Consider the following 23,976-nt stretch of genomic DNA (forward strand, 5'->3'; position numbering starts at 1 on the left):
GCCCAGCATCGATAGTCATTGGCCTCGAGCCAGACCAATGACTCTGCAATGAACACTTCCAAGTAGAGATATATGGACTAAAGGGTTACTGTGTGACTCACTGTGACCCACTGCAACTTCCATGATGAGATTTTTTTTCCTTTTCCTTCCTTTTTCTTTTCTTTTAAATTTTATTTTATTTTGGGGGGGGTGGGATGCAAGGATAGAGGGGTAGATATAAAGGGATAGGGAGATGAATAGGATTGAGATGCATGATGTGAAAGCCACACAGAATAAATAAAAAGTGTTTTTTAAAGGATAAGATTTATTAAATGAAATAGGAATGGGTGGCTATGGAGATGACCAATCAGAAAACTAGGATATTTTTTTAAAAATCATAAACTTTTAAAATACTAGGCCATCAAGATGGCTCAGCAGGTATAGTCATTTACCTACAAGGCTGGCAACCTGAGTTCTGTCCTGGGGCTTCACATGATGGAATAGAGCCAACCCCTGGAAGTTGCCCTCTGACCTTCAAGGATGCACTGTGACCCACCCAGCCACTCACACAATAATTAAATAGATAAACATAGTAGACAATTAAAAGATCAACTGATCTAAACTGTGGATTTGAAGCAATTAAAAGAATTTATATAATTTACCTGAATCTGAGGACAGGCACAGAAATAAACTATGAAAAAGTGGTTAAGAAATACAGATAATAACTTGACACTCCCTAAGAATGCATTTGAAGAGAGAGGAAGGTAATTAAAATACATTGTATGATAGTCTCAAATAATTAATTAAAAACATATTTTTTAAAAATGTCAAGTTCCTGCCCTGCCGCACCCTGATCCTGGGTCAGTCCCTGAAGGCTCTGAGCCCATAACCTTATAGCCATTGAGCATCGGCCTGAGCACTTCATTGAAAGTCTTGCCATTTCCAGAAGCCTTGAACTGCTGCCTGCCACTCAGAGCCTGGCTCCCCACTCAGACTCCCCCTCCCCATCTGTTGAAGAGGAGGCCTAGTGGGAGCTCCACGTAGTTGCAGACTAAAACTTGGCCACAGTAGGGCATGTTCAATCAACCAGCATCGCTGCTCTACCCTGAGTATTTCATAATGCAGGTCTAGACCAAACCCACTGAAAGGAAAAAACAAAACTTTTTTGCATAGTTAGCACCCCCCCCCCCCAAAAAAAAAACCTGAATTGCAGCCTCAACTCCCACAGGAGCTTCTTGGGAGAAAGAACAGATTTACTAGTCAGTGAGCTGAACTTTGAATGAGGTAGACAATGCCCCCAGGTACTGTTCATGAAGACACTGGAGTCCGGGAAGACAACTCCTTCCTGGGTGTATCTGGCATTGAGCGCCAGCTTCCTGGAGGAAGATGGAGCGGAATGCTGGGGAAAGAGAAGTCGAGAGGACATCAATCTACGAAGCTCCAGCAGCATGGGACAGCCAGGGGACAGAGCATCTTCCTCTCTGTTCAGCGGGGTAACTCCAGACTCAGCCTGGTAGCTCAGTTCAGAGATCATCCCCCTAGACAGCAGAGGTCTAGAGATGCTGGCCCATCTCTGCACCTAGGTCATCTGTGTCAATTGGTCCTTTGTGGTGCTGGACCCAAGGGTCGATGTGTTTGACCTTCTGACAGCTTTGTGTCTCCTTGGAGACCAAATCTGATCCAGCTCTTCCATCCACACCCCAGATTTTATAAGGGCCTGATTAGAGGAAGATGAGGGTACCAAGGCAGACAAATCTGGGATGGGGAGGAAATTATCAAGAAGGCAAGGAATTAAAGACTGTTGGAGACATGTTCCCTCTGACAGAGAACTCAAGAATGCAGACTGGCCCTCTCTTCAGTCTGGAAGGATTATTCTGAGACGTAAAACACTAGACAGATTTCTAAGAGTCCCAGGGGACAGAGCTGTGGCCTACAGAAGGAAGGAAGCCGGAAGGAGGCGGATTTTGACTCCATAACAGGAAGTAAAAGCTGGCAGGCAGAGCTGTCCCAAGAGACAGCCAAGTCTCTAGGGTTGAGCTCACATGACGATAACTTAGTAGAAATGAGACCAAGAGACATCAAGAACACAATGTGAGTGTTACCTTCTGTCTGAACTCTGAGGTGACAGACAGCCAAAGAGACACTTTGGCTTTGGGAGCAAAAACTGGACAGAACGGATTGTAGACAGTACAACCATCACCAAGCCTCCTGCTGACTGAGGTCCTGCTGTGTCCCTTGGTCCTGGGCATGCCCGGCTCTTTAAAGAGGAGCCCTCTGGCTCAGGATCAGAGTCTCTGCCCTTTGATACCTGGCCTCTGACAAACCTCCAGCAGAAGGCAAGATGGCTCCCTCAAACAGTGGCACCATCTGTCATCTGCCTGCCAGCCACTGATTAGAGATGTCCCCACAGCCAGGCTGGGCACAGGGCCACACTCCATCCAGCTCACTCCCTGGAAAGCCCTCTTCCTGGCCCAGAGTGTTGTTCAGTTCCAGGCTACCAAGAAACTGCTGTGAAATCCTTTTGCCTAGCCCAAACCAAAGGCCAGGTGGGTCACCAAAAGAACTAACACTCTTAAAAAAATGAAGTGATAAAACATTGGTACAAATCAGAATAGGTACGGCCAGGTGGAAAGCAGTATAGGTTGGTTCAAAGTTTGAGCCTTGGGGTAGGGCAGTTGAGGTGTGACTCCTGCTTATCCCCTCTTCCTAGAGTGTTCCCTAGGCCAAGTGTTTAAGCTGTCTGGTCCTACATTCCCATCTGTAAACTGTGGACAGGGCATGGTGTGGCTCCAGTGAGGGAGCAGACATGAACACCTTGCTCTTGGGCTTCACTCTTAACCCTGTTTAAATGGTGAGAGCTTCCCCCATGGTGACAGGGCTGTGGAAATGTATTCTGGGTGTAACAGTGAGCATAAGTGTGGAACTCAGAGTTCCAGGGTCCATCCTGGTGTCGCGAACTTGTATCCCTTTGACACTGTAAGCCTTTCCCAAATCCCTAACATGGGGGAAAGGACACCTCCCCTTCTGGTTTGCGGAGTCCAGCACAGAATCTGGCACCAGCACAAGGGCCATGCCTTTCCTACTCCAGATGAAAACACAGGAGGCTAAGAGCAAACTCTGAAGGACTACAGAAAATAAAATTTATTCTTTTATGCTCCCCGGGACTTTCATTCTGGAGAACACATGTTGGCTCCAAAATGTTTAGGGGCCTTTCTGACACACAGAGAACTAAAAATACCACCCTCTGCTTATGTTAAGCAAAATTGATAAAACTTTAGCCCGGCAGGAATTCAGTCAATTTCCTGGCTGGTTTTGGGTAAGCAGGTGATAACAGCCCTTTTCCCTGTGGCTGTGGGGAGAAAGATGTATTGGCAGCCCAGAGCTTGCTTGTCTATGGATATCTCCCTCACAGATGTTCTGTGGCCGGCCTCTATGTAAATACAACTGGAGGCCATGTGAAAGGTCCAGATGTGGGTTTCTCCACAGCCATGGAAGCTTTGTTTCTGAGACCTCTCTTTCTGCACCAGCCCCACACCCAGGTCGTTCTCCTGGATAGTTTCAACCCTACCCTGCTGCCGCAGGCTTCAGGGTCTCTGAACTCAGTTGAAGGTACCTTCCCTGAGAACTTCACTAGGCCTTTGGTCAGCATTCTCTGCCACATGCCTTGCACTTCTCACTGGCCACTGACACTATGGGAATGTATTTCTTCTCTCAGAAGGCTCGCTCCACCCTGCAAGCTTTATCTCCCACTTCTTCCCTCCCCACAGTCTGAACTCCAGGAATAACCTGGCTTCTTTCTGCTCAAGGTCATTCATCCATGCTGTGACCTACAATTGTGAATTCTAATACCAGTTGGCAACCCATTATAATTCTATGTAAGTAGCATCGACTTGAAAATACCAAATTCCACCCTTGCTGTAAGACTGAGCATGGTTTCATGACGTTTTTTGGTTTAGTTAGAAATGTGTTTTGTGGGACTAGGCAGGTGACTCCATGGTAAAATGCTTACTGTCTTAGCATGAATACCTGAGTTCAGGTCCCCAGCACGTGTAACCCTGGTGCTAGATAGGTGGGGACTAGAGGATCCAGGGCCTTGTTATCTAGCCAGCTGAAATGGTGAGCTCTTGGGTCAGGAAGAGAGCCTGTCTCAACATGTGAAGTGGAGAGTAGCAGAGGAGAACAAACCATACACACCTCTGCCCTCCACACATGCACGCAATGGCACACACACATGAGACATTCATAATGTATGTGGGTCTTGGACTGTAGCCTCAGTACATTTTCAGTTTATCAGAGCAGTTTGGAAGTCACAGATCTATGCTGTTTTCTCTCCTTACTTCAAAACCCTGGATCCTGCTCACCTTTTACCCAGCCCTCTTTGGCCTTGGCTTAGACATCACCAGTCTCTAGGGAAGGACCCTGATCTTCTCTCTAATGCTGACCTATGTCAGCCCAGCCCAGTGGCTCTGTGACACTCTTCTCTGTCTTTTGTCCTGTCTGAATTGCCTGCTCCTGGGAGTCACATGCTAAGAAAGCACTCAGCACGGGTCTCCACATCTGATAATTCAAAGAAAACTTGAACAGTAAGACAAGGCTTCGGCGTTTGGAGAGGAGGGAAGATACCATAAGGGAGGAGGCAGCGGGAGACTCCCGTGATGCCAGCTTGTGCCCCTGCAGTACCGAAACAAGAAAGGGATTTAGCAATTCCTTACCCAGTGACTCAGCCTGTGGCACTAGGTGTTCAATGCTTTTCTTGGCTTTTAAACAGTTATTCTGTTTCAAATATAGAGTCAGACATGAGAGAACCATGTGATTTAGAGTAATTCGCTTTACCCCCTTGAGCTTTTGTTCTCTCATTGCTAAAACAAGAATAAGAGAAAATATAAAATAAGAGAATAACACCTAGCTTGCACTGTTGCCATGGGAACTGGGAATAATATGCACACAGTAACCAGGACACGAGAAGGCATTAAGAGAACAGGGTTTTTGTTTGTTTTTGTTTGTTTGGTTGGTTGGTTGGTTTCTTTCAGGCAGGATATCATGTAGCCAAGATTGTGTTTAAATTCTCTGTGTAGCCAAGGCTGGCTGACTTTGAGCTCCTGATCTTCTTGCTTCCACCTTCCAGATGCTGTGCTGCAGATGTGTGCCGCTGTGCTCACCATAAACTGATTGCATGCATAGCATCTCTTAGCTTCATGTTTCCAACACTGGTAATTTGACCTATAACCTTGCACAAGCAAAGCGAGAACTCTGCCACTGAACTCTGACTGCAGCTCCCTTATGTATGTCTTTGTTGCTTTTCCCCTTTCTGAAATGCTATTCTGATCCCTACCTTCACCCCTGGCTGGTCACCGCATCTCACACACCTGCTCAAACCTTCCAACTCTTTCAAGACTAGCTCAGTATAAAGGAAAACCACACCAAACCAAAGTAAGAATACCCAAATGTGGTGTGAGTGCTTGCTTCAAAGAAATGAAGGACCCGAGTTTAAATCCCTAGCACACATATAAAAAGGAAGGAATGGCCGCAAAACAGCCTGTAACTTACCCAGTGCTATGAGGCTCTCCGGAGCTTGATGGTCCCCAGTCTCCCTCCTGGCTCAGTGAGAGACCCTGTCTCAAAGGCATAAGATGAAGAGCAATCAGCCAGCAGAGCCCATGTCCTCCTTTGGCTTCCACAGGCAGGTGCAGCACACACATATGTGCATATCTACCACAAACACACACATTAATGAATACCAAATGCTGACTTTAGAATCAGAGAGTCCTGGGTTCAAGTCCCAGCCTTGTACTTTACCCGCCGTGTAAACTGTATCAGCAACCTTTAGCCTGATTTCTGTGATGTGAAACATGAGGCGGTGTGGGAAGGCTGTGCTCTGCGCTCAATACATTTCTTTTGCACTCCTGTCCCAGGACTTTCTCTGACCACTGATAAACCAAATATGATACCCATGCCAGAGGCTAACAAGAAATGTAGGAATCTGCAGTTCCTAATTTATCAAAGCACTTCCCACTGACAGGCCTTCTGCTGACAATCTAGCCAGGCAGGAAGATGTCACTTTCAGGGCTTGTGTCATGGTCATCTCTGGAGACACCAGCACAGTGACTGGCCTGCAGCTCTCTCAGAAAGGACTTGTTCTCACTGCATCTTTGTGGTGCTTAGTTACAGCTAATCTCAAAGAGCTGTGCGTAGGAGGGGCTGGCAGCAGAGCCCGTGCCCAGGCCTTGCTTGGCTCCTAGGTGTGGTCAACATCAGCATTCTCACAGAGACTGCCAACTTCAGCTGGAGCCACAGTGGCAGCTGTCTCATCTAGCTAGAGGACTACAGCCTGGTCTACTATTTATTCCTTGGGCATGCATTCATTTTTTTCACCAGAGTACCCTTAAACATCCCCATCTACTTAAATTAGTTCATGGTTTGCATTCTTGAGAATATTTTGCTTAGAAATTTTAAAAAAAGATGACAATGAGGAGGACAATAACAACTATAGCATTAATCAAAATTTCTTAATCCCTTATACCAGTGTAGAGCTTTGCAGTTGGCAAAGCATCTAGCCATCTAGTGTCTTGGCTTGAGGGAACTCCTCAGGGCCATACAACTGGGAGCTGGCCTGAGCTCACCCTGCCCTGATAAAAGAAATGGGAAGTTAGTGATGACCTTCCTGTCATTTCAAGCTGGTTATTTAATTCCTCTAAATCCCTGCTTCTTCTATAAAGTTAAACCAATACACAGAGATGGAGACAGCGAGAACACTAGCCTGTGCCAGCCAACTGCAAATTGTTCTGGAACTCTGTACTCTGGGCATGACATTGCTGTTGCCTCTTGAAATCAGAGAAGCCATGATTACCTGAAAGAGACTCTCACAAGACAGGAGCCATTTATGTTGAGGACAGCAGGGACTCAGGAGACACACACTAGTCATAGCAATCCCTGCCCCTCTCAAAGGATATACAAGCAGGCCAATAGTTGCTAGGAAAGACTTTCTTCCATAGTGTAGCCAGCCCCTCAAAAGTTCTTGTTCCTGACAGTAACCCAGTTAAACTCATTGGCCAAGGTAGATTTGAGTGAAATCATTTCTTGGGTTTATCATTGATGCTCTACCAGGTGTAAATAGACATTTGTTCATGTTTCCTTTGGAGAATTCAAAGTAATACAAATCATGAGTACATGGCAGCCACTGTCATGATTAAAGGAAGAATCATGGTATAGTGATGGCTGACAGTTAACCAGCCAGTAAGAGGTGAAGCCATATCATGTGCCAAGAGCCTTACAGGAAACAGATTCACCCTACAGGACATTGATGAAGGTGGCAGACTCAGGGAACCAGTCAAGGGGAGATGCCCAGGATCTCAAATAACAGGGAGGGGCCATCCTTGAACTGCAGAGGAGAAGATCCTGTGACTGAGGTAGAGAGGCCAATTGGAGGGAAACGGTGTGGGCAGATACCTACAGAGAAAAAAATAGAGCAAGGGAAACATGCATAGACCTCTCAACAGCCACACTCCAGCTCATCTCCTTCTGCCCCTCCTGCCGGTGAACACAACAGTGAATGCTCAGCAACAGGTCAGGGCACTGGGGATTTGAGTAACAGCAAGCAGCTCTATAGATTGTCTTATCTTGCCTTCTGTTGCTGTGATAAACTCCATGATCAAAAGTAACTTGGGGAGGAAAGGGTTTGTTTTGTCTTAAGTTTATAACCCATCATGAAGGACAGTCATGGCAGGAACTCAAGGTAAGAAACTGGAGGCAGGAACTGAAACAGAGGACCTGGAGGGGTGCTTCTTACTGGCTTTGCTCAGTTTGCTTTCTTACAAAACCTGGCATCACCTACCCAGGGGTGGCACTACTTCTGGTGTGCTGGGCCCTCCCCCATCAATCATTAATCAAGAAAATGGTTGCCTACCAACTAATCTCATGGGTTCATTTTCTCAGTTAAGGTTCCCCCTTCTCAGTTGACCTTAGATCCTTAGTTTGTATCAGACTGATAAAAAAGACAAAACAAAATAAAACAACAACAACCAAAAAACAACTATTCAGCACGGGAGCTGAAATAGAGACTCAAGTCAGGGGAAAGAAACTGGGGCAATGAGTTGTTCTAGGGCAGTAAGAGGATGCAGAAAGAGTGTTTTGAGGACCAGGGCTAGAAAGGCCTGGAATACATTTCACTCTTCCATTTTGTGGGCAGTGGAGAACTCAGAGGTTGGTGGGTTTCTTAGTCATTGACAGTTGCTATAGAGGAGGGGACTGCTACTTGTTTTTCAGTTCTGAAACCCAAGAAATGCCATATAAGGAAGCATCACATGAGCATCTTCTTGATTTGTGACTATGTGATGGAGGGTAGCAGGTAGCAGAACAGAACATGGGAGAGGAACTTGCTTACGCCTCTCTCTTCCCTTTCCTTATAAACCACTGATCTCATCTGGAGACTTCCAACCTCATGACCGCCTCCAAATCTAATTATTTCCCAAATACCATCAACACAGCAGTGGTGTGAAGGAGGGGTATGGAGGGGGTGGGAAGGGATGCAAAGCACATTCAGGTCATAGCCATGGGTAAGAAAAACAGCAGGTGTATGGAAGCGATGTGTTTCCTCCTGCTTGTCATCCTCCACCTATGATCACAGGGCCAGGCACAGGAACAGCCCCTGGAGCAATCTCCCTATCCTTCTGTCAGGAGCCCTAGGTCACTGCCTACTTCCACAGAGCGCTTTCCCATCTTGTCCCTCTTTTACCGAACCTCCTCTCCTTCCGCTAAATGACAATTTAAGTGTGAACTCTGCCTGACCTCCTATCTGTTCAGAAACTTAAATATTTACTGAATTGCTGTGTTAAGAGAGAAAGGCAGGCGCTCTCTCCCTGCCTCTGCTCTGCTGGGAGACATCTGGGTTGATACCCTATTCTCAGGAACTTCCATGTGGCTACTGTGTTCCTCCTGAAGCTGTTGTGCTTACCCAGAAGAGACACTGGTGGGGAGTATTATCACTCACGAGTTTAGCAGCCTTTGTAGCATGTTTCTGGGAGGTGTCCCCGTTTCAATTCTAGCTGACATCTAGTTGAAGCCTTCTCAATTACGCCTTTTAAAGCAGTGTTTCTGAAGTTAATAGTTAACACATCTCGAGCATTAATTGTGTGCCGGGGGCATGTATTGACACATTTCATCCCCATAACAGCCAAAAGAGGCTTTGCCAGGAAGGAAACTGAAGCATAGACAGGTTAAGTGTCTTGCCTAAAGCTACCCAGCTGGGCAGTGCAGGGACACAGACTTTCAATACAGACTGACTCCTACATTTAAAAGGACACGTATAAGCAGTGCCTCTCATTTAGTTTTTATATGTTTTTATATTCAACTAGTTTTAGTTGTTACATATTCAACCAAAGCAAACCCCCAAAAGCTTGTAAGGGTCACAGGAATGAAGTAAGGGCCAAACAGTTCTCTCTTTGCTTATTTATGCAGTGAACCTCTGCAAGCCTCATGGATGCCAGGCTCTTCAGGAGGAGATGTAGACTCAAAAGCAGTAGCTGGTTATCTGCATGTACAGGGAAGGAACATGCCCAGCAAGGTGGGGATGCACACTGCACAAGGACATGAAAGCGGTTCTGGGGATGTAATGACATAGTCCCAATCTATAAGTTCATTTTGTCAAGAAGCTAGAATTGGTCCTCTCAGCTAGGCAGGGATGCAAAGTGCACACGAGCAGATCAATGGCATGACCTGGGCTTTGGAAATTCATCTAGCACAGCCCAGGAGGGTAAAAACCATCCACCAAACCGTGTGCCAAATTCACTTCTCTGGATCATAACCCTGGCTCTAGCAGAGCTGTGTGACCTTGGGCAGGAGAGTCACCCTTCTAGACTGAAATCTACAGATAGTCCTACGACCTCCATAGCAGGATTGGCAAAGTGATCTGACATTATCACTTAAGACAGCAGGTAAATTAAGCACCCAGCAAATATTGGCTTCCACTACAAATACATTTGCTACTGCTGGTGCTAATTTGGTATGAATAGGAGATGTGTTAGTGATGCTTGTTCATGATGGCTAACCCTTATCATGTGCGTGTTCACATCAGCAACATTTCTATCACTCTGGGGCTGGAAAAGCCACAAGGGACAGTTGCTGCAGTTGCTATAAATCCTCACCCAAATTAAACTAGAACAGTACTGTGGGTCAAAAGCCATTATTGGGTCATAATACCAATTTAAAGACTTATAATCAGCCTTTCTTTAAAAATTAAAGATTGGTAGGCTGGAGAGATGGCTCTGCAGTTTAAAGTGCTTGTTTCTTTTTTTTTTCACACAATCCATGTCAGGTAGCTCAGAACTGCCTCTAACTCCAGTCCTGGGAAAAATTAGACACCATCTCCTGGCCTCCACAACCACACACACACACACACACACACACACACACACACACACACACACACCATAAAAATAAATCTTTTTAAAAACTATTAGATTAACATGGGCTCTATGGGTAAGCATTAGCTGCCATGCAGCAACTTTTATAGATTTTCTGCTCCCAGTAACATACTCCATAAATATACTCACTTGCCAATGTATAGATGGGATGCATTGGGCAAGATGGTTTTTAAACTAAAGATTACAGTCAAGAAATTTTAAAGACCTTGGGAGAGAAGGTATGAAGGATCTCAGGTCTTTCCTGTGCCATTGCTTCTCAGACCCTCAGAACATGGTCTTGGCAGTGAGAATTGGGAGGATGAGCATCAAGACAGCAGAATGCAAGGGCTGGATAAATGGCAGAATACACTCCTGGAATCCCCATGTGGGCATTCAATACCATCTCCTAGCTTCTTCAGGCACCAGTCATACATGTGGTACACATATATACATTCAGGGAAAACTTCTATATACATAAAATAAAAATAAGTAAATGTTTTTTAAAAGTTAGCAGAATTCAGAGCCTAGATTTGGGCCTTAGTCATATGAATTGATTCTTGTATGTCCTAGGTCAAACTGCTGCCCAATTATCAAGGACATTTTGAGAATTAAGACCCCAAGAAATCCATTCCATCTTAACTGCATCAAGGTACAACTTTGGTTGTACAATATCAACTTTGCTACTACTGACTCATGATATATGCCTTGGTAGGAAACTGACTGGTTCAGGATCCATGAGAACAGTCACACTGTATGCTCCATGGCTTCTATGCAACACTAATGAAATCACAAATGTTGATGCTTTGAACAGTACAGAAAAAACATGTCAGGGGGAGTCTATATAGTAAGCATTCAGGATCCATAATACATCCAAAGACATTCAGTTCTTACTCCAGACCATATCCTTGCAAAGTGATTGTGGTGTCCAGCTTAAGATACAGGGTTGAACTTAATGGGTCTTTAAGAAAGTGAACAGGATCTTGCACTGGAGCAGAGCTAAGAGCTACCCTGGAAAGAGATTTTGAGGTCTTAGGAAGGAAGATCTGAGGCAGATGTCAATGACCACAAGTAGAGCAGCTAGTCTTCAAATCAAATCTGGTCTACCATTGGGTTTGGCCTGCAACATATTTTGAAACAAAAAAAAAATAAAAGATTACATCTTTAAATTACATATTTTATTTCAAAATCCAAATTCCAAGTTCATCTTAAAATTTCACAAAGTGCCCCCTATCCCTCCCCACCAACTGCATCATGGGCAGACACTAAGCCCCACTCATACTAGTGAAGTCTGACCAGGCACCAAGACCCCTGGGTGCCTCCCATTTATCATGGAGTTCCTGCTCTGCTATTTCTCTAGCAAAACAGTGAAAAAGGAAATGTTTTGTACATCCATGTTGTTGTGACAAATGGAACAGAACTCAGGAGGTTGTAGGCTTCAAGAGAGACAAGTTGTCTCATTGATTGTTTGAATGATACACTGCTTTTCTGGACTGAACTCCTGGCCCATTCAGGGGTGGGGAGAGGTTGTCCCTGTGACCCAAAGCTAAAAACAGACTCTGGAAGGAGAAATGAAGATGTCATTCAGTTAAAAGCTCCCAGGCCATCGGTCTAGAGCAATTAAGCCACTGCCCTTCTGTAGCCAGAATGGCAACTCACTGAGAAAACATAACAACAGATGCTGGTGAGGACATGGACAGCGGGAAACCCTGATATACTCCGGGTGGGGATGCAAAGTCAGCCACTACTTAAATCAATATGGAGATTGTTACTGGAGACAGTAATGATGTCTGCAGATCTACAGTGATCTCATGAGATAACTGAAGAAATACTTACTTACTGGCCTGGCTATAGTCAGTCATTTCTCAGATTCCCAAAGAACCCCCAAGTTCAGGGTTAGTCCCTCTCTGGGCTGAGATATGATGGAAATAACATGGATGCAGCTCCTGCCTCCAACTATCACTAGGTAGCAGCAACCTCCTGTCTTTGTTGGTAGCCCCATTGATCTCCAGCCCTAGAGGAGAGGACGGGACATCCCCAGTTAGGCACAGTAACAGAAAGAGGAAGGACTGTTCATGAGAGGCACTGAGTGCCAGTACCCTATGTTGCTGACTGCAGATTAGTGATGGAGCCTGCCCACACCTCAACAGCCTGGTTCTTGACTCACTTTGCTACAAGAGTGTGTTGGGTCCAGGACAGACCCTGGCATTGCCTCTCCCAACCCAGATCTGAGGCTCAGCATTTCTTTGGTTTTCTCCACTGCAGAACGCTCAGCCCTGAGTGCGGCAAGGGCCCAATTCGTGGATGTGGAAGAGCGTGGGCCAGAGGCCATGGACGTGAAGGAGAGGAAGCCCTACCGCTCGCTGACCCGGCGCCGGGATGCTGAGCGCCGCTACACCAGCTCATCGGCAGACAGCGAGGAGGGCAAGGCCCCACAGAAGTCCTACAGCTCCAGTGAGACCCTGAAGGCCTATGACCAAGATGCCCGCCTAGCCTACGGCAGCCGTGTCAAGGACATGGTACCACAGGAGGCCGAGGAGTTCTGCCGCACAGGTGAGAGCACAATGAAGTGTGAAATCAGCCCAAATGTATACAGGTGTGTGCCGTGCCCGCATGAAAATGTAGGTAAGCTGGACAGGGAGGAGGTGACTCTAGAAAATTCCAAGTTCCTGCTGTTTTGGCCCCTGGATCTGCTGAGGGCCTGCTCTGTAGTTCATTGCTAGAACAGACATGTTCTGGCCCAGCCACCTAGCTCGGAGAGGTGGCTGGAGGCTGGGCTCCAGCACCAGCCTGAAGTCATGCTCTTCTGCTAACCCTGTCCTTGTGTAGATGGCCATGAACAGTCTCCCTATTGCAGTGACTGGTAAAGGAGGCCTCAGTGGAACGGCACCATTAAGTTGTAAGCAATGATAACAGAGGTAAGCACTAAATAATTCCTAGTGCTTAGTTTGGGGACTTCTTCATTCAACAAGCATATCTTAGCATCTTCCTCATCTAGCTGCATGACCTTGAGAGAAAAGTGGCTGCCAAGGTGGTGAGACCAGAAGACTTAGCGATTTGGAAGACCTCCTGGTGTCAGACTCTCCTTCCCCCACTTCTTCCACACAGTCCTCACCAAAGTCTCACCACCCTTTCCCAGAATACCTTTCAGCCAACCTCTTTTCTCCTTTCCCTCTGCCGCTGCCCAGTCCTGGACCTTGTTAGATGTCCTGGAAGATTGACCTCAATGACCAGCCACTGCCAGAGTTGCCCATTCAGGCCGTTCTCTTCCACAAGCCACAGTGAGGCTTGTGCATGACTCCATGTACTACTGACTCTAGGCTCTTCAACCTGGTAGTAGGAGACCTTCCTCGGTCTCTCCTCCTCATCTTCCTAGTATTCTTTGTCCCTTGCCACTCCGTCACATCGCCACACCTCACCTTCCGTGGGCTAGCCCATCTGAACCATTGCTGCATCCTGCAAGGATGATCACTTCCTACTGTGGTACCTCCAGGGTGCCTGTTGTTCTGCTCCACGCCTCTGTGAGTCCTGGTAGGTGACCATATTCCCTCACAATAGCAGCAGTCCCCTGGGATTCTGCCCTGTGTTTCTCCCCTCCACAGACAGTATCAGCCATGCAGCAGGCTATGTAATTTAGATATATTTTAACAATGCTGTTTAATCCTCACAACAAACCCAAATTGAATCATGTATCCAAGATCAAACAAGTACGAGGAGCATGCAGGCATGCGAGCGCGCGCGCGCACACACACACACACACACACACACACACACACACACACACACCTATAGCCTCATTTCCACTCCCTCTCACAGGCCTGGATCCACATGAAAGCTACCCCACTCGCAAGGCTGCCTCTCAGGCTTGAAAAATGACGGCTGCACAGCTCTTCCCTGGCTCGTGATTAAGAGCTCAAGCTTTGGCATCAGACAGATCTGGATTTGAATTCTGGCTCTGAGGCTGTTACAGCCCTGGGCCTCCTCACCTGTGCAGAGGGATAATGGCACCTAATGGTAGGGTGCTCGTGAGGATTAGTGGGGACTGTAAACAATGTCCTTGCCACCGGAGCCTGGCGTGTAACTGATGCTTTATAAATGCTACCTACTACTCACTGTCACCTCTGAGCCTCCGTGAAGGGAAGGGACAAAATACCTCCAAGCTTTCCTCTAACACTGCCCAGCCTATGCTTGACTCAACCAAGTGAGCCAGCAGCTCAGATGCAAGCCTAACACACCAGGCTCGGGAAAGGAGCCTCCCGGGTCCTTGTGAAGAACAAATAAGCATCCTCAAACGTGTACGCTGCCATTTGCTAACTGCATCTGGGATCTTAAAAGACTGTTTGAAGGACCAAGGCACAGGCTATCCCCCAGCTGAAGGAAGCTCGCTCAGATGACCACCAGCCCAAGGTTATAGTTAGATGCTGAGGGAGGTTAGCATGGCAATCCATGTTCTGGGCTCCTCAAGAAAGAGGTTGAAGGTCACAAGACAGACCATGTGGTGAAATAAATCTCCCACCTCACGCAGGGCCCCATTGGCTCACCAGGATCCCCAAACTCTAGGAGTTGGCCTTTACCCTGCATTCCTTCTGTCTCAAGATGCCTCAGCTCACTGGTATTGATGCCAATTCTGTCTGCTTAAAAGGGAAGGTAAAGCAAGACACGTGGAAATCAATGTGGCTCAGGCTGTTTATGGCAAATAAATTTGAGTTTTCACTTAGAATAACAGTTATTCTTTATAACATGAGTGGCCTCTCTTGAGAGGAGTAGCCCAGTAAAGCGCAGATATGGGTTAGGTGGAGAGCAGCACAGGCCCGGAGTGCATACAGCAGCCAGGACTTGGAGTGTGCCGAGACCCGCAAAGGGCATAGGGGGACTGGGGCTCCAATGCACACTTTGCTCTTTCTTAGAAGGAGGAAAAAATGGAGAGAAGAGTGGAGTAAGGCACACAAGGGCGAGATTCGGAGTATGTACATCTGGTCTGACCCACGCCACTCCCAACCAATCAGAACATTTGCCTGGCCACTGAGCAGAACCCAGAGGTCCCTGAGGTACAGGGCCTGCTGACATGAAACTATTTGTCTGGCAGCCGGATCGAGGGGAGATAATGGAAAAGGGGTGGGAGAGAAGTGGCTGGAATAGGTAGGGCAGAGTATAGGGGGAACTAGGGGCTTAAGGTACTGAGCACATTATGTACACACTAGTATGGAAGGGTTTCACGACTTTAACCTCAAATCATGGCTATGTTCAGCCTCTGAACGCTTTCCCAGTCCAGGCTCCTCTGGCCTAGCCAGAAAAGAGCTCCTGGTTCCAGAGACATAAGAAAGGCTCATCCAAGAAGTTTCTGCTCTGTTCTGGACTTGCTGGCAAGTCCTATTTGAGAGAGAAGACAGAAACTTCAATGTAATTTAGCAGACATATTAAAGTGAGCGCCCTCACTATAGTGGCTTTGGCTAGAGACACAGAAGTTGAGAACTGAACAAGACATGCAGTCTCCAGTGGTAGACAACTCTACCATCTAATGGCACTGAGGCAAGGCGTCTCCCAGAGGGGACTGGGAGAAAGAGCTTTGTGCACGAGTATAGGTAGGTAATAGGGAGCTTTCATGGAGGACGGCAGTTTGAATCAGCTTGGATGCACAGCGCTTGGCTGGGGAAGAAGGGGCAGAAGGAGCCCTACAGTCAGAGGAGGTGGGTGGAGCCCTTACAATCAGTTTAAAGTGCAGCAGTGAATCCTGGGTTAAGGAGCTTCTGGTTTGGAAAACTCACCCAGCACCCTCACTGCAATTATCTTGTCTCTTCCCAGGCACAAATTTCACCCTTCGTGAGCTGGGTCTCGGGGAGATGACTCCCCCTCATGGGACCCTCTACCGGACAGACATTGGCCTCCCACACTGTGGCTATTCCATGGGGGCCAGCTCTGATGCAGACCTGGAAGCAGACACTGTGCTGTCCCCTGAACACCCAGTGCGCCTGTGGGGCCGGAGTACTCGGTCAGGGCGTAGCTCCTGCCTGTCCAGCCGGGCCAACTCCAACCTCACTCTCACGGACACAGAACATGAGAACACAGAGACTGGTGAGTGCCTCACCTGGCCTGTTAGTTACGGGGATTGCCAGACCGTGGTTTTAATTATAATATTGATTTCTTGCTCTATCACAGGGGCTCTGGGGAAGCTGATGAAGAATTGTTTTGCCCTCAGTGGGCAAAAGTCAGAGCCTTTTGTAATGTCACATGAAATACCCAGCCATCAGTGATATGTCAGAGGGGTCATGACACTTTCAGTCCAGATGAGGGCAGGGCTAACGTGCTGGGTGATTGCTTACAAGGTAAGGGAGCAAGGGTTGCGGGTACTGGTAAACCATCCCCTGTAGAACTGGTTCCCTGTGGAGTCCACAGTACCCAGTTCTGCTCTTAGATTCTCTAGCATCCAGTCCCCCCACCCCAGTCCTAGGCAATCTCCAGGGACCCTGTCTCATTCTGCTGCCTTTTGTTGCTCAGAAGAAGGTCTACAGACCATGACTGTCATATGGGAGCAGCTTGACCTTTGGAGTGTGGGGAGCTATAGGCCAAAGGCTCCAAAGTTTCCTTTAGGAGGAATAAGTTTACATGATCATATACATAGAATGTCCAGTAACCAAAAAGCTTGGAGTCAGGGAATCATAGTTTCCCCAAACTAGGTCTAGTTGAATAGACATTACTTGTTGAACATTTCTAATTCCCAAATCTGAAATTTAGAAATGCTCCCTATTCAAACACAATGTTCAAAAGTTTTAGACTTCAGAGTTTCTTTTTTTAAGATTAAGGGTCTTCAGCCTACAATAGCATGCATTTCAAAATTACTGAACATATAGGTTGCCAGTGTTCTCTCTTCCCTCAAAATGTAAGATGGCGGACTCATAGTTTGCTTGATGTGCTCATTCCACAATGTGTGCATACATCTATCAAAACATCCCACTATAACCTGTAAATGTGTGCAATCACTATTTGTTGATTAAAATCAGACACAAGAAAGTAAAAATAAATTTTCAGGTGAAAAAGAGGCCTTGCTCCATCCACATCTGCATGTTATCATGAGGAGCTGGCTCCAGGCTCTGTGTTCCTCCACATCACCATCCTCCAAGGGTGCTATTATCTTAGAAAAAAACAACTAGTTCACACATGTTTTCCTGTCAGAGGGATGGGAGCCCAGCTTCAGAATCTTCCTCTCCTTGTTGGTGGGGCCACTAGGGACTTAGAGTCTACCTTGGTCCTATGTGTGGCCCAGCTGCTGGGGAATCAGCCAGTCTGCCACAGTGTGGTTTTTCCTGCTAGGCCAGCCCTGTGGAGGGCTACACTGTGGTCCAGCACTGGGGCCTTGGAGAGACTGGCAAAGCCTAGAACAGCCCTACCTGGGGAGGCTTTTGTTTCTGAGATGCTCAGCCAGAAATCTGGGCTTTTACTCCTCTAACCGTATGTTGTCACAAACGGTCAGAACTAGAAGAGCCAGCCAGATGCCAGTGCCCCCTACTGGCTACCAGCTCTAAATGCAAGAACCTGGATTCCCAGCCAGCATCTGGGTCAGGATGAGGGTTTAGCCCCTTTAGTCTTTAACAAGAAGGCTCCAGCTGAGCTGCACAAGATCAAAGCACAGATTAGAGATCAGGCAGCTGACCATGATAGTCAGAACCAGGTGGAGGATTTCATCCCTGTAAAGAGCCAGCTGCAGAGGGATTCTAAATGTCTCTTCTGCCATCTCGGCCAGTGGAGTCCTTCCTAGGAGTCGGAAAGAGGCAGGGCCTGGGTACTAACTTGACAATGTCACTCTCCTCTGACTCCAGGGAGGGTCCAGTGACCTCAGCCCCTGTGGGTCTTCCCTTCCACAGTGGATAACTTGTATACGTTCATCTCCCACCAAGGCCCTGGCTGAGCTATCAGCCCTGTCTTCCCCCTAACCCATGGAACCACAGAACACGTTTTAATGGCAGGGTCACTCAGAGAAAAGAAGGTCCAGTTGGGGAACAGGATGTCTCTGTTCCATCACTGGTCTGGAGTGTGGCATCGGTTGAGTTGCATCCTCTCTCTTGCCCTGACTTTCCTCCTTTAGAGATGAAGGACGTTAGCATCTCTCATTTTCTGAGCTCTTAAATTAGGAGAGGGAAAGTGTTTTGCAACAGTGAGGAAACACTAGATTAAACAAGCTTAAACCAGTTTCGTTTGTGCAGGACTTCTCTGTGCCTTTAAACTATTAACACACACGCTGATGGACAAATTGCCGGCATTTGTAGATAGCCCACATCATAGTCTTCAACCAGAGAACCCTTTTTTCTCAGCTCATCTGGGACGGGGCAGTGTTCTGATAGCTGCCTCTCATACCAGCTGAGTGGAATGGCGTTCAGGACTGGTAAGCGAGGGATTCTGGCTGTCTCATGTTGGCATGATGAAGAGGAAGGTCCATGGGCTGAAAGGATGCAGAGAGTTAATCACAGCTCTTGATTATCAGCGCCAGAGCGAACACAGCTGAGCACTTTGGCCACGGGAGCTCATCTTCAATCCTTTGAAGTCAGTTTTATTACAACCCTCACACAGAGACAAGGAACGGTAGCCACAGAGGCCAACGAATCCGTCTGGCTCACGTGCTAGATGGAATTAGAATTCGGGCCTTTTCACCAATCCGAAATCTTAACTCCATTAGCTTTAGTTGTTCTGAGTTCTCTGTGGAGCAAAACACTAGGATTGTGTGTGCTTTTGATGGCTTTTTGCTATGCTGATAAAGGATCATTTTCTGTAAAGTCATGACAGGGTAAGACACACACCGCCTACATTACTGTATATCCCTGAGAGCTGAATTAAGTCTCTGTTGAGGGGATAATGACACACATGATGAATCAGCAGGCAGTGGGGCCAGGAGGTTGGATGCTGCTTCCCCAGCATAGGCATGACCCCCCTCACCCACCCACCCCCACCCCCACTTCCCGTCTCCACTCAGACCACAGAGCTCTAAGGCAGCTGTACTCAGAAGAAATGGAAAGGCAACAGAGTGGGAGGGAAGTCCAACAAAGGATCCCTGACTTCTGCATCCCTTTCAGGCCTGGACTCCCAGAGCCGACAGCCTATAGCTTTCCGTATTCTTGAGCCTCATCTCCATTGGGAAGTTGTGCTAATGGCTGTTTTATGCTCTGGCCTGAATCATGACAGTTGTCGTTAGAATGGCTTGCTACTATTCATTGATTAGGTCTGTATTACTCTTGCTCAACTGATGCAACTGAGGTTCAGAGAGAAGAAGAGCACAGTGCTGTCTGCCTGGCTGAACGGAGGACAGGTCCTGTCAAGAGAGTCTGCTCTTCCCAGGCTCTCCTCTTCACCTTGCCCTTCTCATCCAACTTCCCACCACCCCATCCTCTGCTACTCCACCATCCACCCCTCTAGACCTGGCTCTCTCCATTTTTTTTTTTTTCTGAGGAGAGCGTGGATCTCATCAGAGGAGGAGGGACCAGTGTACTGGACTTGTTAGTCATTCATCCCATCCCAATGACATCATCAATCAGGAATAAAGGAAATCAGCACCTACCATGGGCCCCAGTGCATACACGTGATAGCCTCTAATCTTCATGACACTGCGGTGACATTCCCATCTGGCAGATGGGAAAACAAACACTCCACAAACAAAAGCCAAGTACCACAACAGTCACTATCAGTGGCAAAGCTTCGATTGGACTGCAGCTCTCTCTGGCCCCTCACTTGCATTCATTGGAGTCATAACAAGTTTGGGATCTCTCACTTGAGACCACCAGCCATGTGCATCCAAGTTTTCAAAGGGACCTCCTGATAGATGTAAAGAGCAATGCAGAAAGCCCCGTGATCTCCAGCCCCAGAAACGGGCACTCCACTTCCACACCTGGCCTTGCGTCCGTCTATAGTAATGGTCAACAGTATTGACAGTAGTGGGAGCTTCCAATGAAGTCATAGGGCTGCTGCGTGCAACTGTCATCAGCAATAACTTTTATAGGGTCCATTAAAGCCAATTTCTGTCCCTGAAAGTTAATGTCAGCAGCTTTTATGTCATTGCTTAACATTTGAAATAAACACAAAATTGACCGGGTGATATAAACACAAGCTTTCCTCCTCAAGACAGGGATAACCTTCAGGTCCCCGCTCCTGGAGCAGGCAGCAAGCTGCAGGCAGCAAGGAGGATCCAGCATGACAGACACCCAGTAGGCATCCAATAAATGTTTTTCAGAAGGGAGAGGGTGTGACTGGGGCTCCATTCCCAACGCTGAGGCAGGAGGGCAAAAATCACTCTGTGGAGTCATGTCACATTTGTTTGAGATTGCTGAGTGTCTCTGGCATGGCAGGCATTATTCTGGGATGTAGAAAGCAGAGCATTAGTGGGGGAGGTGGGAAGTTAGCCCCCTGTGGTTCTGTATGACAGCAGAGGCATCCAAGATTGGAGCCCTTAGGAGACTTGACCTCATAGTCGATGGCACCAAGTCCTGGCTGTGAGACCTTGAACAAGTTGGTTCACCTCTCTGAGCCACAGAGCCTCCCTTTTAAAAGCAACACACTGGTGGTTATTAGATATGGGGAAGGGGATCCTAGAGATTGTCACTGGCTACAGAGTTCCAGTCTGGAGAATACATAAGCCTGAGAACCTGACTTCCATCATCAGAACCAACATTTAAAAAGAATCAAAGGTCAGGTGCAGTGGTAACCTTGTAATCCTGGTGCTGGGGTCATCGAGACAGATGGGTCCCCAGGTTTCACTGGCTACCCATTATAGCCTAATTAGCAAGCTCTAGGCCAATGATAAACCCTATCTCAAAAAAAAAATAGTAATAATTATGGTAGACCATGCCTAAGGAACCAAACTCACGGTTGACCTCTAACCTCCACATGCACATGAATACCCAGAGACTCATCCAAACCCACATAAGTATGTATGCACATGCACACAGACGATTAAAAATATCAAACTTTATGCTGTCTTTGGGGTGTTGCTAGCCTGTGTACCACTTGGGAAGTCCCTGCTCTGTAAGTCCTGAGTTCAGGCATCCGATGTGCTATTTGCTTAAGGGCCCAGAGGAATGAGCCACTCACATTCCTAAAGTTGCAGAGGAGAGTCCTCCTCACTCATGTTCTGAACCTGGGTCTGAGGGCCTGCTGAGATCTGACTGTGCAACAGAGAGGGGTGTTCCCAGGAGAGACCACTGCAGGAGCCAGACCTGGAGGTGTGAAGAGGCCTGGGTGGCCTCTCTGCTTTCATCCCAAGTGCCAAATTAAAAATTCACTTAGAAAAGCAAGTGTAGGAAAGTCAGGTTGCCCTTCCCCTATATGATTACATACTCTGGCATCAAAGTGGAAATTGTGGGTTAAGCTAATGAGGCAGCAAGTCCACAGAGAAGTCGGGCATCTCCAGGGCATGTGAAAAAAGAGCTCCTTACCAAGTCTGCTGGGTTTGCTCTCCACCCTCCCTAGACCTAGATCCTTGAGAGTCATTCTTTCCAAGATCTAGATATAAATCTGTTAGTAAGTCTGAAATGTTCAGAGTACTGCAACTCAACCTCCTGTCCAAAGAGACAGCATCTTCCAGGACAGGGAGTTGAGCCAGACAGCTGGGCTAGAGACTGAACACTCACACTGAGTGCCCTCCTGCTTTGGGAGCCAGCGACAGCCCCACCTGAACATGTTTTCAGGGAGTTTGTCTCCCATTGGACAGTTAACCATGTAACTCCTGAGCACACCATGAGCCCCCAAGTTCTAAACAGGACTGGAAAGGACCTAGTATGAGTCAGAGAATTAAGGAATAATGAGTTAGAAGAGACCCTTTTTCGTGTTCTAGGCCAGCACACATTTGGAGGTCAGTGGCATGTTGAAGGGGACAAAGTCAAGACTTAAACCCAGATATGTCGCATTCCATCACCATGATGTTGTGACCACTCCACTCCATGGTGTGTGCTGTTTTGTAGAAACGTGTTCAATGCATGAGGTCTGGGAAATAATATATCTAGAACATATATTTCCTTGTCCATGTTAGAAGCTTCTAGGAAAGCAAATGAACTCATAACCTCTCTATTATGATCAGGATATAAAAATCACACCAGGTCACTTTCAAAGTGTGTCAAGCTAGAAAAAAGTTTAAAAGAAACGTTCAATCAGAAAGCGTCCAAGAAGACTCCATGAAGGAGATGCTAGACCTCAAGCTTTGAGGATGGGAAGGAATTTATCAGGTAAAGAAATTGAAAGAAGGGCTTTCTGTGTGGGTAAACAGCAAGAGTGTCCCCAGAGGCTGTGCTGAGTAAACTTATGTGAGCATATTTTTTTAGGTGAATCTGGGGATAGAGTCGGGAAGACATATAACTGAGTTCAGCACTGTTCCGAATCATCTGGAGAACACAGTAGCCATACTCTCAGTTTCAAATGAGTGAATTTATTAAGCTTGTAGCAAGCCAAAGTAAAAGAACAAATAGCAAGTAGCAGATAGATAACACAACATCATAGCAGATGCTTTTAACATCCAGCAGAGACAACCGAATAACCTGATTGAGAGAGAGAGCAAACATAGGTAACATCATCAAATGGGGTTCACAGTATCCAACAGAAACCGACTGGGGAAGAATCAGTCATGCTGGATTTCCCACCCGAGAGTCTCTCCATCAGCAAGCTTCTGGCTTCTTATTACAGCCATGCACATTTTTATATTAGAGGACAAACAATAGTGATGTCTGTTGGGAGTGATTTGCCTTCTAACTGTTCTCAAGGACACAATGTTTTTAATATCCTTCGGTGTTTGCTGTTTTTCCCTGCCCTTGTTCCAGAGCTAGTGGGTAGCCTGACCTAGGACAGAGTTTTGGAGGATGCTTGATATCAACATGCTTGAGTCAGAGACAAAGGATGACCTTCTTGATACCACGGTCCACTCTCAGCAAGCCTGGACATCTCATGACAGTCCACTACAATAATGTGTATTTCAGATGCTATACTATTTCTTGAGCACTTACTATATTCTAGGGATGATTTTAAGTACAGGGATTCCATCAACCATCAAAACTGGTGAAACTATAATGGGGAGAACTGAGGATGACAAGTTGAAAAACTAAACTGTATAGGGTGCTCGAGATACTAAGTGCTACGCGAACAGGTCCCAGGGTGAGAGTAAGGAGTTATACTTCCAAATATGGAGGCCAGAGAAGGCTTCCGAGAGACATGGCTTTGAAGCTTGATGGTTGAGAGCTGGCGTTGTGAGGACATTGCATAAAAGCCAGGGGAGGGAAGGACAGCTGCAGGGACCTGGGTGTAGAATGTAAATGGCTTGTTTGAACAGCAACAAAGGAGCCAGTGCGTAGATCAGTCGAGGAGGCCAAAGTGATGGCCTGGGGTGGAGGGTGTGCAGGTTGTCACTAGGAGGGCCTCTGAAGATTCTGACTGAGGTCTAACCAGTGTGTGAGTGGGATCATTTTGGGTAATGTGTTGAGAGTAAGCAGGCAAAGATTAAAGTGTGATGCTATTGTGAAAATTCAGGCAAGAAAAGATGCGGGGTTCTGACAGTGTATGCAAGACTGATAAGTAGCCAGGGTGGCCTCTGTGCTGAGCTTCTCTGTCCTGCTTGCCCAAGATCTTGCTAGCATCCAGG

At 47.0% G+C, this 23,976-nt stretch overlaps 1 protein-coding gene across 5 annotated transcripts in view; it reads left to right on the forward strand.

Moving 5' to 3' along the window:
• The window catches only part of Tenm4 (teneurin transmembrane protein 4), a 761,032-nt gene that overhangs the window by 367,317 nt on the left and 369,739 nt on the right, over positions 1 to 23,976 (forward strand). For all 5 annotated transcript variants that reach the window (XM_036186680.1, XM_036186679.1, XM_036186681.1 and 2 more), the window contains exons 3-4: positions 12,639 to 12,926; positions 16,176 to 16,445. In XM_036186680.1, coding sequence (XP_036042573.1) covers positions 12,639 to 12,926; positions 16,176 to 16,445 — 558 coding nt within the window. The remainder of the gene's footprint in view (positions 1 to 12,638; positions 12,927 to 16,175; positions 16,446 to 23,976) is intronic.

This window comes from Onychomys torridus, chromosome 1 (assembly GCF_903995425.1).
Source record: "Onychomys torridus chromosome 1, mOncTor1.1, whole genome shotgun sequence".
NCBI classification, from domain to species: Eukaryota; Metazoa; Chordata; class Mammalia; order Rodentia; family Cricetidae; genus Onychomys; species Onychomys torridus.